The sequence below is a fragment of the Cyrtonyx montezumae genome, unplaced genomic scaffold, assembly GCF_038088225.1.
Source record: "Cyrtonyx montezumae isolate F1298 unplaced genomic scaffold, pur_monq_1.0 scaffold_17, whole genome shotgun sequence".
NCBI classification, from domain to species: domain Eukaryota; kingdom Metazoa; phylum Chordata; class Aves; order Galliformes; family Odontophoridae; genus Cyrtonyx; species Cyrtonyx montezumae.
Genome location: NW_027071903.1, coordinates 32,987,788 through 33,004,395, shown reverse-complemented (window position 1 = coordinate 33,004,395; position 16,608 = coordinate 32,987,788). Strand labels below are relative to the sequence as shown.

At 39.9% G+C, this 16,608-nt stretch overlaps 1 protein-coding gene across 8 annotated transcripts in view; it reads right to left on the bottom strand.

Annotated features, from left to right (window-relative positions):
• Positions 1-16,608, bottom strand: part of MEF2A (myocyte enhancer factor 2A) — a 73,231-nt gene that overhangs the window by 41,680 nt on the left and 14,943 nt on the right. For 7 of the 8 annotated variants that reach the window (XM_065734047.1, XM_065734043.1, XM_065734046.1 and 4 more), the window contains exon 2: positions 3,868-4,066. In XM_065734047.1, coding sequence (XP_065590119.1) covers positions 3,868-3,921 — 54 coding nt within the window. In that variant the 5' untranslated portion in view covers positions 3,922-4,066. Of the gene's footprint in view, positions 1-3,867; positions 4,067-5,088; positions 5,114-16,608 lie in introns of those variants that run through there. The other variant, XM_065734041.1, reaches the window with a different exon arrangement.

Here is a 16,608-nt window from a genome sequence, read left to right as displayed (position 1 = left end):
TTTCTACTTCTTAAAACCAATGCAAATTATGACAAAGCAGCTTTCTGTTATTTCAGCTCAACCACTACTAGTCAAATTAACCTAATGATTGAACAATTCAAGACAGTAAGAGCATGCAAGTTCCTTTAAACACCTCCATACCTGCACACAAGGAAGAACACTTTTTTTTTTTTCCACATAGATGCAGTCAGATAAATTACAAACCAAGTTCCACCTATGTTCCTATTCCATGCTTCTAAGAAACATGAAGACCACTAACCACACACAGAGCCCCATGCAAGGCCTGGACAATCTCTATTCAGATGCTTGTAGCACACAACATTTTTAAAGCACATTTGATAGAAGCCCTAGACACAATACCCTGCCAAAACTATTTCATGTTGGTGCTCAAACTCACTCAAGGTTCAGCTATGGCAAGATCTTCCTTATCTACTTACTGTTGACAATTACAATGTATTAGTGATGCAAGATGACAAAAGCTCAGTAGGGTTCATCTTAGTGCAGCTACTGCTTGAATTCTGCTTTCAGTCATCCTTTCATCAAGTTGACCAAGTACAGAAGAAAGTTTTAATGGGCTTTATTTCCCCCAAACATAGGTGGGAATTTTGCTCTCCACATATATTTCAAAACAGCCTTTTAAAACATTCTTAAAACATTCCTAAAAGTAGGTCCTGTGAACAGCTCATAGCAGCTCTGCCACTTCATTGTCTTTTCTCAGAAAGACAGGATCACTGAGGACCTGCCTGATCCCAAGAAAGGCGCTCAAAACTCCTACTAAACAGTTTTTCCTCTAATCTCCTGTAAGGCTTGGACCAGTGCTTACAAACCCCACTCCCACTGAAGCCCAAAATTTAGCGCACAAAGTTTATTACAAACTCATTTTTCATTTAAGAACAGCAGAATATCAGCTTCTCTGTTTTTTTTTAATCTTACTATTTATTGTGCCATTAAGACCACACAAGAAACAAAAACCATGCACCCTCACTGCAGGCCAACAATCTCCTCAATACTACTCTAATATCACTTCACAAAAAAGGGCAGAGGAGGAAGAGAGTAAAGGCAGCAAGACTGAGCTCCTTTGATATCTAATTTACTGTGCTTTATTCTCTTCGCCTTAATGAGCATAAATGCCCTACAGCTCATTCAAGCAGATAAGACTGCTTAATTAATAACACAATGACAGTCTCAAGACAATTGTAATCCCCCAGAGTAATGGTCTATATAAAATTGTTTTGAGCTCACATACAATCTCATTAGAAATAAGATGCTTCTGATAAAACAATAGCTTTTATTCCCACAAGTTATATAAACCCACTATAAGCATAGTTCTATCACATTTCTATTTGTATTTCCAAACAAAAAAAAAACCACTAACCAGAAAGACATCTCTCATATTCACCAGTAACCTACTATCAGCTACTCATACCACAAAAAAAATTGAGAGAATACAAATGAAAAATGCAAATATGAACTAGGTGATTAGCAAAATAAGCTCTAGCTACACTACTTATCAAGCACAATGAAAAAGATTCTTAAAAGTAAATTCATATCTGATACTATGATGCCCTGATGTACAGGATATGTATGTCAAAGCAGCACATAATTGCTGCCAAAAAACACTGATCACCAGGGGGATTAGAGAGCACCAACATCTCTACAAAACACAGCTCCACTGACAAAAGCTCTTTTGTATCTTTAAAACCTGTTTCCACAGGAAAAGGAAATGGCAAACCTAACTCCCATGTTAAGATAGGGCCTAAAAGCTCTTCCTCATCACTGTGAAGCCAAAATCATGCTAGCCAAAAAATACCAAGAAGGAAAGTTAAAGAGTTTAATCCTCGCATTTTGCTTCAGTCCATGCAGAGCAGCTAAGATTTCATACAAATGCACTATTTTCCTTCCTGTCCATGCAAAAAAAAAAAAAAGGAGTAACAATCTGAATAATGACATGGAGATAGATATCTATACATATACCTATTTCTAACTTCAAACATGACAAAAACAAGATTCCAACTTTCTCCAAGCAAGTTAAAGGGGGGTAGGAAGGTGAGGAGAATAACCAATTTCTATCTCCTCAACTTGCCTGAAGTTCCGGAGCAAGATCTGAAAGAAATTACAATTCCTCTGCTTTTACTATGTGTACTTAAGACATTTATCTACATCAAACACACAGTCAGTGTGTGATTAAAGCTGTTCAAACACAATACTTGGCTTTCTCCCAAACTCCAATAATACTTTTCTGCTATATATAGCCTTCTCAGAGTTTACGCTGCTTTAAAGTGATACAGGGAGAAAAACAATCCTGATTTTGCATACCAAACAATGGGCTTCGAGCTGGCACATCAGCAGCAACGTCTAATGGAATTCACTCACAACCCCAGCATCAGTCACTTAAAAAGATATTTTCAGAAAGATAAATAACATCAAGTTGGAACACAACAGAAGTTAGAAAAGAAAGCCGAAAGGAAATAGAAAAAAAAACCAACACTGCTATACATCCATATTTTGCATGAATCTTGAACAGTGAGTGCAATTCTGGGTCCCTTTGCCATCAGAAAGAACACAGCACTCAAAAAGGTTTAGAGACAATTTAGAGACAAGCAGTGTGTAGGAACAAAGGTGTGGAATAAATTTTCTGTGAAGACAATTAAGTAAGCTAGGATGCTAAAGAGAAAATAAGAAAATATGAGAGTTCCAGAGAATAACAAGCAAGACAGAGACAGACCAGACAGAAACTGACCAGAGCCTCTTTTACAGAAGAGCTAAAAAATGAGCAGAAGCATAACTAAACATAAATGAAAAGGGCTTTCTTGAAACAACATACAACAAACCTACAGACAGCCTGAGCCAAAAAATCTTGTAAATGCTGCAACTTTATAAGGGCTCAAAGGATGACTGAACAAGTCCACTGGGACAGGGGGGTGGAAATCCATTAATGGTTACTAAATATACGGAAACCACATCCAGCTCAGGAAATCACTGAGCTAAGAATAGTTAGAACCTGGAAGAGGATTACAGAGCAGCGTAACATGTGCATCTCTATCCTACACAGCACTGGTTATTTGTTTCAGAACAATGCTGGATAAAAGATATTGGATTAGCTGGATCTTCAGTCAGACTCACAACAACTACTCCTGAAGATCAGAAGTCATTCCTACACTGCTTTCATTAAAAACTGCAGCTTCCAAACACCCCATTATATGTTTTGATATCCAATTGAAATTTTGCTTTGTATCTCACAAAACAATTTGGAAATTGAAAGGAAATTCCTTGCGTGCAGTCACCAAATTTTGGTACTTTCCAAGCTCACAGGTCACCCCCCACATTGAGCAAGCAGGTAACCAGCTTTCCCTTGGTATCCTTTTAACAGTGCACTTCTGAGCATCCCTCCCTCTTGACTGACAATTTTCAAAGATTGTTTTAGTGAACAACTCTTCAAGAAATAGAATTCAGTGTTCTTAAAAGGATGCATATTAACATAACTCGCTACAGGACACAGGATTTACTATAACCTATTCAATAGCACTGTAGTATTCCCTATATACAATCACTGCAGGTCACTGCCCACAGCTACACCTCTGCCAAAGAGGCTGCAGCAAATACTTGTACTGTATGAGAAGAGCAGCTACACAGTGAACTGGATTTAAAGAAGCCACTGCTCTTAACTTATAACAATAACATCCCCTAAAATTGTGATTAAAAAAAATTGAGAGCATTTCTTCTCTGAGTTCTGGCAATGTCATCCATAGACACAGGGAGACCACGCTCAGCTCTAGCAGGGCGAATGAAGACAACAGATGTCTTTAAGTCTCCATTCAGATTTCGGATTACTCACGGCCGTGTTCACGCAGATTTTTCGTTCCTCACCTGTCTGTTCCGTTCGTCCATTATTCTCGTGATCTGTATTTTCTTTCTCCCCATTTTCAGCCTCTTCTTTCCTGTCCTTTGCAATCCAGAAATATACTAATCCAAGAAATTTCACTCTTCGGTATTTTAACACATGATACAGTTTTCTTTTACTTTGTCTTCAGCTTGAGAAATGGTTCCTATATCTTCTTATAAACCCCTGAAGAAAAAAAAAAATGGAAAAAATTAATGATGCTTCCTCATCTATTTAGGTATTTCCTATTTGTCTTGTACAAATATTACCCTTTGTTTTCCTAAACTAAATGACATTTCGTTTCATAGAACAGCACTTGTGGATGAGGCTGGGGGAATGAGATGCAACAGAATTGGGAATGCCTATACTTAAATAGGATGGGAATTACATAAACTGTTCTCTCAACAAAACTACTTCACAGCTACCAAGATGCCAATGGACAATTCAAAATTCATACAGCTACACTCTCCACAACAGTCTGCAAGTTTCACATCTGCTAATAAATGAAGCACCAGTCCCACACTTGTTTCAGTTTGGTAAACTGTTCAGTAAGATTATAGTGGATGTGAACTTGAAAACCCAAATTACCTTCGTAATATTTTTATCTGGTAATACTTCATCAAATCAGTGAGCACAGCACTGACTTTTCACAAACTTCATGCGCATTTTCACTTTAAAAAATAATCACAGCAACAAAGCAAAGCAAAAACCAACCTTCTAAGCTATATATCCAAAGTGCTCAAATTAACATCAATTCAATAAAATGGGAGAAAAGTAAAAAATAAATAGCCCCTAGAACATCGACTGTATACTAAAATGAATGCTCAGAGACTAACTGGATACACCTTACTCAATTACCACCTAACAGGCATTGAATCAAAAGGGGTAAAAACAGCCACAACAGTGGTTCATAACCTCTCCGATTTTCCAACCCAAAACATCTCCAGAAATCAAGTGTTGCATATTTTAATACGGGTGTCACAATGCCAGATCCTTGAGGCCATGTGTAGAGAGTGGTGCAACCACATCACCATCAGACAGCTAATAGGCAGAGACAGCAAGAGGCGATTAGTCACAGGCAGCACTTCACAACACATTCCGTTTACACCGAGGAAACAGCCATGCCATTCTGATGCAGCTCGGGGTGAAAAACAGAAAAGGAAAATATAAAAAAGAGGAGGAATGGAAGGCACGTCATCTTGTATTACCTGACAGCAACAAAGGACTGCTTGGGTAAAACGTACGATGTCCAACAGTACTCAGAAGTACTGTTCAATGGAAGTGAAGCCCAAATGAGTACTGTGTGATGTCCACTGGTCAAAAGGAAACGAGCTCAATGTTATTTATACTTCAAAACACTTGACAAGCACGCAGTGTTGCATCCCTTGTATTTTCTTCACGGAAAAAAAAAAATTCTTCCAAGGAGAAAGCAAGTTTCTAAGCAAGTATTAATAGCAAGTCAAGGCCAGACCAGGAAACATCTACACAGCCGAGCGCAGAGCAGTATCTGACATGGAAAACAACAGCTGGCACACGAATTTCTACTTTCTCATTGAAAACACACCGAGAATATCCAGCAGACTATTAAGCCTGGATGCATAAAACATGCAGACTTAAGTCAGCTGCCTCACTCTAAAAAAGATTCACCCCATGTCTGATTACACTAAATTTAGTTCTGCAAAAGTCCAGTTGCATTCCTTGAATGTAGCTAATAAAAGGGTCTCAGTGAGCAGCTATTTAAAATTGTGTATGGCTTCATTTTTTAATACACCATACATGACTGAGATCACTGTCTGAGTACATACACCGGCAGACTGCTGTCTCCACTTTGCAAAAGCGCCCATCAATGCAGCCAGTACCTGAGAGCTGATATCCACAGATTCTGAATGATACAAGGCAGCGAGCTGCTGTCTTCACCCATCATGTCAGCCCTGATTTTGATGCCTCATATCTTCCTTCAGGTACCTTGGCTCAAAACTACACAATACCACCCCGTCAATCTCTTCTTACACAAAGCTGTTTCTGGTCAGCAACGCTGTATCCTGCCCATCCTTTCCCATTTCTCTCCGCTCTTTCTGAAACACAAGGACCAGCAGCATGCACAGCGTGCAAGGGAAGAGATCTACAAACGTTTGTGATAATCTCCCATAAATGGATACTACTGCAGTTTTTTTTCCTTCCTGGCTAGCAGCAGAACTGACATCAGTCTGTCTCTGCTACATGGTTGCACCAAAAACATGCCCAGCAGTTCTTACTTTGCTAAATCATGCCTCTATTGCAAACACACTTTATGTCACAAAGCCTCCTCCTTTACATCATCAACACGTTTTTGCCCAAGTAAAGCAAAGTTAGAAGGATCAGGGTACATTTATTTCCAAATGTAAATGTGAAACTAATGTTAAAACACCACATCAGGCATTACAGCCACCAAAAAAGCCCTGCTTTCCATCTACTTTAATGGGCACACAGAAGCAAAATCTTTGCTGGTGAGAATGTCACATATCTGTTAAGCAAACCAGTAAGAGTAAGGGAAAAAAAAAGACAAAAATCCCACATGCCTCATGATAAGCTTCAAGCAAAAAATAATGCCAACTCACATGAACAGCAAGAAAAAATGAGGTTGGTAGTTGTCGAAGCAAAAGCCTCTGTTATTATATAAAAGCAGAATTTATTCCAAATTTTCTGGATTGACTCTTCCCTCTATCCATCCTCTGGATTGATTCTTTTTCCACACATGTGGAAACATCTTTCATTACTTAACGTCACATCAGAACCACAAGCAGAAATCCACCTTCATGGCTGCGTATTTTCAGCAACTGAGATCAGTTCATTTATTCTCAAGATTGCTTACAGTTTCATAAATAGCGGAAGAGATACAACTTTAAAGCGAGGAAACTGTATCTGACCTACTTACAAAGATTCTTTCAAGGGTTCAGTGGAAACAAATTACATCTGTGCAGAACTCTGCGAGGTCTTGAAGCTTTCTGGCAGAACAGGTTAGGAAAAACTGTGTCAGAATTATAATCCTTCCATTTATTTTACTTCTATTTCCTTGGAACTTCCATTTTCCCCACACAGGTTACATCTGACAGCCACACGAGCTCACGTACTGCAGTGCACGTGAAGGAACGGCTGCCATGAAGTCAGACAGCCTTCATGGTGACTCTCAAAGACCTTCACTGCGTGGATTTGTACAGATCCGTTTTACACTGCTGAGCCTGGCCTGGGGGTTGCTAAATGGGAGAGAGTAATGCTGGCCAAATCAACGTCCTTTTGTAGTCTTCAAGGAGCCAGTGCTGGGTATTTTTGTAGATTTGGCCGTTCTACCTCTAAGCACAATCCAATAGGCACAGACCGCACAAGCAATTCAAGGCTGAGCAGCCCATCCACCCATCATTCCAATATTCTGTGTGCCTAAGAAGGACACAGCCAGAATACATTCACACATGTATGACTACGAAGATGAGGACCATCACTAGCTCCTCACTGTTACATATTAGCAGAGCAAACAGAGCATCTCATCGCTCCATACTGCCTAGAGACAACAAAGTGTCCTCCTCCCCCATCCACAGCTCCAAGGGGAAATGGCTACAGAAGACCAGGAGCCAAAGAATGCCTACACCAAGATAATTAATGAGAAGGTTGAAGGGCTGTATGGAGCTGGGTCAAACGTCACTCTCAGACTGTCACACCCTCAAAGGGAATGTAAGCCCATGCAAAACACAACTCCAGACTATTTTTGTTTTCTTTTCTTTTTTTTTCTTTTCTGTATTTTGAACTGATTTACCAAAACACATTCACTCTGATTTGGATCTGCGCTGAAGCATGCTGAGAGCCACAGGCTGTCATCACAGGGATCTAGACACGCTGCCAGCCCTGCTCCAAAACCCACTGCTACCACTACCTATAGGTTTGCATTTAACAGAGACAAAACTCCAATTCTCACTATGGAGTGACCTATATGATATATGTATATCCTACAATCACAGTTCTATAGCTCTGTCATCATCTGTTGCTGTAAGTAATGGAAAATAAGTGCAGAACAATAGCATGGTCTACCCCTTGAAAACAAGATTGCAAGTTGCCACTGATCTCTCACTTCTTGCTGTGCTGCGGTATTAGGAAATACATCTGTTTTCCATCCTTTGTTTTAGTCATTCTAGACCCAATACAGCCTTACAGTCAGACCAGCCTCAGAGCTCCAAGGTCCTCAGCTAGCAAGTGATACACAAGCATTGTTGCAAAACAATAAACCAAGTCTTAGCCAAAAGAACGTTTTTTAAGTGGGACAACATAAAAAAACAGGAAGCCATACACAATTCTTTATTGATTCTCTTTTCGTGCATGATAGAGCACTTGTTTCTTTCAGCTGCAGAGAACACCACACGGAAGTATTGGTGTGTTTCACACTAGGACATTTAAGTCATCTTCTAAGAGCAGACAGTTTTGCAACTACACACAGTCCCTGAATTCCATAAGTTACATGCTTTCTTGGCCTACTGAAGTCCAGAGAACAGGTAACACTGTATTCTGAACATCTGCACTCTCCAGAGGCAGAACAGCCATTTCCAAGCTGCCTGCAGAAACATACATCTTGACTATGTATTTCTTTATGTGCCATTAAATTCTACCTTCTCATGCCCACTTTTTTAAAGCTGTCCTAATTACTCAGTCATCATCACCATAAAATGCACTTTTCACAGGCACCTGATCAAACCATGGACAATCAAAGGGTTTTTCATCACCTTACAATAAAAGAATAAAAAAAAACCACAGTTTCCAATGACGTATTTGCTAACTAGCACAGAGTTGTCTTCTGGTTAACACAACACTTTCCCAAGGCATTTTCTTCAGGCTTGCTGGTGCATTCTTAGAAGACCTAAGTTAGGCCGTGGCTTTAGGGAAAGAAACAACAAATTTCCCACTGGGAATTCTATTTTCAAAAGCCTTCATATTTCATCAGTGATCTCGGTGACACTCAGACTTTAGTTGCTGCTATCTTGGCTTGTTACTTTCTCCATTTCGACTTCAGTTCATAGATGAGAATATCTTATTTGGGAAAGGTAAAAAAAAAGAAAAATCCAACAAAATAACCAACACTTGTATTTGTTAAAGGTATCATATCTCACTATCTCTACGTTCTCAGTAGTGCCCCTGTCCCACATGTCACACCTACATTAATCACAATGGAAATCAGAGCAAACAGGACTCTGGGCAGCAACTGAAGCAGGTGGACAGAAGATGGTTTCATAGTTACAGCCACTGAATGCTGTTCTGAAGTCTTAACCTTCAATGAGTCAGATTTCTACAAAACTGGAGACAAGCTGCAACACCATTTTTTTCATATATGTGGCCCCTCATTATTTTCATCATTCCATAGAAGCTGACCTCAAAAGCTGTGCTCTGAGTTTTAACATTACAGCCATGCAAAGCACCTAAAAGCAACAGCATGGAGAATGCAAGCACCGCCTACTACTTATTCAGACGCATAGTTCAAAACCAAACAAGGTTGCAACTGAGCTAGCTCTGAACAAGAGGCGCAGAAACTCAGAGCATCCCCACTGGGAAGGGGCCCACATGGATCATCGAATCCAACTCAACATCCTGACACACGGCTTAAAACTTCTACAGATGAATACAGGAAGAAAAGTTATTCCAAACATGGCACGTCTGGAGGATAACGTGATGAGATTTATTGCTCTTATCCTTCAAATGCTCTTTCAAACTGTACTCCAACTGTAAAAGCTGCACTTCAGTTTTCTTGTGCAAACGCCAAATGAGCAATCCTCCATTTAAGAAAAAATGTCTGTACTTGGTATATTAAAACTGAGAGCTAAACTTAACACTTATTAACTCACTTAGAAACCATACTGATGTCGTGATTTGTAGTGAGACTTGTAAAGCTCAGCTCAGCATAGCTCTGATTGCTCATCAGTGACTAAACCTGTAATAATTCACTTTTCCTTTTCACGAGAGGAAGAGTGCCCACTCTGCCTACGGAGCACAAACTGCTGAGCTCAGGCAGCAAACAGCCGCATAACAGCCACTTCAACACATGTTATCAACCAAACATCACTGCAATCAGAAACATCTACAGCTGACTGAAGGAATGTAACAGGATACAAAGGCAGTCATAGCTTTCACAGGGCTCTGCTTACACCTTCTCCTTATATAGTTTCCTCAAAGCATACTCCACACTACACCAATGTCAGATTTTATTAAGTTTTTAGCAAGAGATAAAAAGCGAGTATATGAGAGAATAGAAATGTAGAAGGAATATAAACAAGATTCTTCCTTGAACGCTGTGCCTTGCACACCAGGTCATGGCCTCCAAGCCAGACTTCAGCCAACAGAGGCTTTGTGAAGCAGAGCAATACACACATATTTAGGAAACTTCTTCCCGTGGTTCAGCTCATTCTTAACTACTTGCTTCTTCTCTTTCCTTTCCCAGCTTTTCCTCAGGCCCTGCAGGAGCATCAGGCCCCCAGCTTCTTGTCTGGCTCTCACTGCTCCAGCTACGATGGGTGGTCCCACAGCCAGACACCTGAGCATACTCAGTTTCTTACTGTACGCACATTTCCAGTCTTCCAGAATCCCACACGACCCAGGGTCCCTTATTAAGGAAACAAGACAGGAAAAATGGGGAAAAGTAGAAAAGATACACACAACAAAGAATCTGTAAGAAGCTTCAAACCACTGAGCAATTATTCAGAAGCTTTCTTGATCATTTATTCAATGTCTGATTAAATAACAGCATGCAGTCATATTGCTGAAGTGCAACAATTATAAGCCAGAGACAAGACTACATAATGCTGAAAACAGCCTGCATGCCTCACTGAAACATTCAGCAATCCTAAAGGTACCTACGTGTTTCTCACAAAGGTCAGTGGAAAGACTCTAGTGATAAGATTCAGCTGCATTTGTTCAAAGCTCAGTCTCTTCTTCTAAAATTCAGATACATCACCAGTTTAAACTTCTACATAAGAAAAACAGTTAGCATTTATCAGAAATAAAAAGCAAATGCCAGTGAAATATTCCTTGCAGCCTTTTAAGCAAATAGCTGTGTTATATTTTATAATGAAACACCATTTTGGCAGGGAGTAGGGGAGGTATCAGAGAGCACACAGGGCAGATCCTTTTCAAACACGCATGAAGAGTGCTCTTGTAATCTAAATGTTTCAGAATCTAATTGAGACAGGTAGCAAATAATAAAATAATATACCAGTGAGATTAATCCACTCAAGTATGTTTCAGGAGCGATCTACTGCAGAAGATGAAATCAAAGCAGAATTACAGACAGCCATAATGAACTTGGGAGGATGGTGCTAAACATCTACAGCCAAAAAGCCATCTGATTCCTAAGAACTCTCTCATTTCAGCAGCCATTTTTAAAAGCAGCCTAAAATAAAATTCTTCAAGCATCTTATTGATTCAGGCACTTCACAGCTCATTTCATTTTCTTGTTCAAGCTTCAAGTCTCTGCCATCCACTGGGAAGCCTACATTCCTAAAACACCACCAACCTAAAACTATCCAAATTAAGCAGTGGTCAGATCTTTAAAGACAAGAGTTAATTACATTTAGATACATAGCCCCATGAACACACTGCAGTAAATTCAGTTTCTACTGAGAAAAGAGCATTATTCTGAATACGTTCTGCTGTTGAATCCAACTTTTTACTTCATTGGCAGCTGACACCTAGTATTCTGATTATTCATACATTGATTATTCATACATCATAACATAACACGAACCCAGCCACCTTGACTCACTTACACAAACATTACCTAAAGTACACTGAATATAGCACGGGGAATCTTCAGATAAGAACTGTTCTCTAAATAGAAACAGTTTCCTGAAAAGAAACCGACCTCTAAAATTAGCTAGCTTAGAAACAACTTTTCCTGAACAGTGGCAACAAACCATCACACAGAGAGTTCTGGCTTACCTGGTATGGGGAAAGCATGATGTTACAGTAACTCCTACCATGGAGTGTATGGGCAAGGGCAGTGTATCCAGTAAAATAATTCTAATACACCTTTCTTGCAGATAACAGTAAATAACTAACTTCAGTCATTAGATCCTAAGTAATATTACTGTTCCGTAGCAGAACTACACGCAGGCGGTGCGCAGCAGGATGCAATGTTTCAGTAATTTCTGAAGTCAGCTGCCTTATTCTTTAAAAGCCCTGTGACTAAATATTAAAAAAGAGAACAGTCTGACCAGTTTGTTCCAATAACTGCACTAAAAATGTTAAACAGTGCATTGGAAAGCTTCAGAACTTCCCACATATTTTCATGTTTCTTCCTGTCAACAAATGCTGACAAACACCTTACATAAAAATGTTTTAAACCCAACACAAAGCAAACCTTAAAAGCACATTTTAAGCACAGCCACACAGTGACATCTCCATAGTGCAGCAATCATTGTACACAGGGGGCCTTCCCACCTCTAAGAGACAAAATAAAGGAGCCACTACAGAGGTCCAAAGGAGATGCATCTGGCAGAAGTCTTTGAGAGCACCCAGAAAGATCTCAAGGGCCCAACCAAGGATCGATTCAGTTACCCACAGAGCAATGTTCAAAGCTGATAAACTACATCACTGAAACCTTGAACAAGGGCAAGGAGTATTAAGAAAGGCAAGGCACCGCAAAAGCTGGACCTTACCTATTTCCTATTGCATTAAGAAGCCAGAAATCTGAGCCTGAAGCCTAGATATGCTCAGGTTGCCACAGACTTTCCTTGCTAAAAACCTCTCCCATTGGAACAATTATGACAAAAGCATTTGATGCAAATGCAAGCTTTCTGAAACTGCCCAGGAGACGTCTCTGCCTTTCTTGCGCCATCAGCCAAGTTCTGCTTGGTCTAAGGGATGTCCAAAGCTGATAGTAACCAGGATCAGTCAGGGATCACAGACTACAAATGCAGCTGGACATCCACACCCATCATTAGGCATTAAAAGTGAAAACAGACAACTATCACACACGGCTTATTATTCTTATTTTGTTAAAGGAAAAAAAAATTATCCTCACTACCAAAGCAACCAGCAGAAATGCCAACAAGCAGCCCTACAACACCCCTGAAGGGCAGATTACATCAGCAGCCTCAATCTCTCACACTATCCGAAGGCCAAAGCAGACACCTCAGCATAAAATTATTGCATCAGTGATTAAGCTAGGAAGATGACAAAAACCAGCATCCATTTCATATACACGGCTGGATCCCTTCCATCCATGCTGCCTTCTTGTTCATCTCTGACAGAGACTACCTAAGAGCCTAACGAGCATATCTGAGTTGTAAAGCAAGATTGTAGAAGTTAGACATGAATGAACTCTGCCACATGGTATCAGAATGCAGAAAAAAATTACTTTACTTTGCTCAGAACAGATCTGTTCCAATATAAAGCAAAAATACTGTCTGCAGTCCTGGTAGAGCATTTCACTCCAGAACCCCAAACACTTCCTCATCTAAGCAAAAAAAAAAAAAAGTCAAAAAAAGAAAACACAACAACTGACATAAAGGAATTAACAAAAGCTACTCGTATATAGCACAATCAGATGCTAGCTTTATTATTTTACAGCATCTTATTTTATTCATTTTAAATAAATCTTCTACAAACACATGATAATATGGAGTTACAGAAAAATAAAAGGTGAACCACAACAACCTGAAACACACCTCACAGCTGAGACACAAATTCAAGAACAAGCTAAGAAGCATCACGCTTAACCTTCCTTCTCTTGGGCATCTTAACTCTTTTTAAAAAGAAGAAAGTTACTGTTGAGTTCTCATGGCTTTCAGGACATTAAAACCTTCTTACTTGTACATGCTGACTTGAAGCCTTGCAGCAGCTGAAGCAATAAATATTGACAGCTCGCTGGCAAACGGCGGCGATACCAGCACTCAGTCTCCAATTTCACCTGCATCAGCAAAGACAGATCCTAGAAGAGGCAGAGCATCTAGTCCCTAAAATGTGCACTGGTATTACTGCTGCCTTTGTCTGTATTAAAAACAAATTTTGCCCTCTAAGTCCAGAGTACTGCTGAGCACACCCAGAGCACTCTGAAACCCTTCACTTAGCTATTACATCTCATTGCAACACACAGATACATAACAAAGCCGACTCTGCCCACAAAGCACACAGCAAAAAACTTGTGATTATCCACTTCCCCTCTTCCACATCCTTACATTGCTCAGCTCATACTCCTGATTCTTCACACGCTTTGCATATGAGGCCACATTTTGCTCAACAAAAACTAAACAGTCGATTTACAGCAAACATGTGGGAAGCCATATGTCCAATTAAGAGATACTCTGACAGCACAAAAGGAAGTAGAAAAAAAATACTTAAATGATTTTAATTAAGAAATTGTGTTGATGATGGAGTTCTACTTTTCTCCCAGTTACCTCATAAATCTTTTTCAACGGCAAAAAAAAACCCAACAAAAAACACTGAGACTGACTTGTTCTCAAACCTTTTGCTCATGGTTTCATCTGATGGGAGATTTTCAGCCCAGCACAGACACACCTAAGATTATAGTCCGTGTTTATATTTGTAAGAATTCACCAGCACACAGTGCTGTCATTTTCTCCAGTATACAGCTCCAATGGGTGCAGCAGTGAACACATCCTCTGTGCTATCACCCTTTGCCTGCTTTTCAAAGCAAGATATGAATGCAAACGAGCTTACCTCCTAACTTCAGTCACACGCTGACCTTAACGTGTTACTTAAGTCAGTACTGTGAAGATTTCTCATTACGGCTTTTGGAAGACTTCCTCTGCTCTAGCACTTTAATATAGTCTATCTGGATGGCCATATCTGATTAGCAACTTGAACAAGCCTATTCTAGATGGCAGGAGACAGGCATCTCCCTCTGGATATATCACTCTTTTAGCAAACAAACTCTGCAGTAGAGAAAGAACCATGGCATACAGAATCTAAAGACTGCCATAAATGCACAGATCATTAATTGCTGAGCACGCGTGAGGTTGGCTTATGGCATAGATATACCACATCTAGAAAGCAGGGATGCACCGAAGTTTGGTTTTAACATAGTAAACTATCATTTCTGCTTTTAGGCTTTAATGCTACTAAGTCTGTCCGATGGCAGTATCTGCAAGCTGTCAATTTGGGCACAAAATAGAAGAAATCCTTCTTCTACTCAGACTCAAAAATCCCGTTTTCTTCAAATGTCTGTCCTTGCCTAATTCTTTCAGTAGATGGAACTGAAGCCAAAATATTTCTAGGGAGGATGGTAGTGCTCCCTATAGGCTTCACAGACGAAGGTGAAGTAGCTGTCAGACCTTGCTCTGTTCTTTTTTGAAACAAATCCAAGTCAGCCTCAGGGACAACGCTCAGTTGTCTGTTCCTGACATGCTCTGAACAGCTGGAAGGAAGAAAGCCCCAAAAACCGGAGGACAAGCATGGCAGAGGACAGCAGCAGAAGGAGTTAACTGAGTGCATCTGTAATGCTTCAACCAATTTGATGCCACAGAGTACGAAACAAAGACTAGCACGTATTTGATTTATCTTAGTAGATTCAAACAAACATTAAAAAAGAACTTCAAGAAAGAAGATGGTATTCTTTGACTCTCTGGAAACAAAATCAGTTAAGTTGAACTCTGTTCTGTACAAGCTGCTTGTATTAAATTTCTCCCATAAGTGACATGAGAGTTTAACTCTGCTGCAGCGATTGCATGAAGAGGCCTCACATTCCAACCAACCATCTGAAGGGAATAACTATGCCAACAGAGCACTAAGTGTGCCAGCACTGCTTTAACCCATTTACTACTTGAAGGCACACACACAACCCTTGGATTTACATGATTTACGTTATGAATTTTTATGATTCAAGTCTCCAAAGATAATTGGTTTGTCTTTCACTGTGCAAATTGAAGGAAAAAGTTACAATACAATAGTCTATAATGCGTGATGTATATGACTGATGAAATTTAAGACAGGAAACGTTGTTAGCTGGATAGGATATTCAATTATATTTGAAATGTTTTACTGGTTTACTACATCAACCCGGTACACAAGAGCTACTGGAACAATAATAGGCGAGTTTCATGGCATAATGTTCTAACAATTTCATAGCAGATGTTCTCCATAAAAGATATTGACATATAAAGGCACATTATCACTACATATATTGACATACAAATATATACACACTGCCATATAAAAAGTACAAACAAATCTGAGTTGCCAAAATTAATGGAGCGCACACTTCAAATATTTTCTCAGCGTCTGTTGCTACACTTTCCTATGTCTGCAATAAATGATACACCAGAGAAAAGCAGCCTGGTGGGGAACCAAAGGCAACCTCTTCTAAGCACTGCCTATGGACTAACATGGGACATTTTGGATAATACAGTTTATGGCCTCAGATAGCTGCTTCGGGGAAAAATTAAAAACAAAAAGACTAGATTTAATCACAGAGCTCAAGGGAGAGAAATTAAGTACCTGTATTCCACCGCATTCACATCAGTCCTTTTCTTTATAGAAGCAGGGAAGAAAGCCCAGCTCCTTAAACCTGACTCAAAGTGGAATCACAGTCAGACCCAGGACCGAAGCTGGAACATGCAGAGCTCTGCTGAGTGCCCAGGCAGCTGGCTCACGCACACAGCTCAGCCTGCTGCTGCTCCAGTGAAATCGTATCCATGCTGACTAGATTAGATTTATCACACATACCTACTTGAGGTGCAATTGCACGCTTGCCACATGCT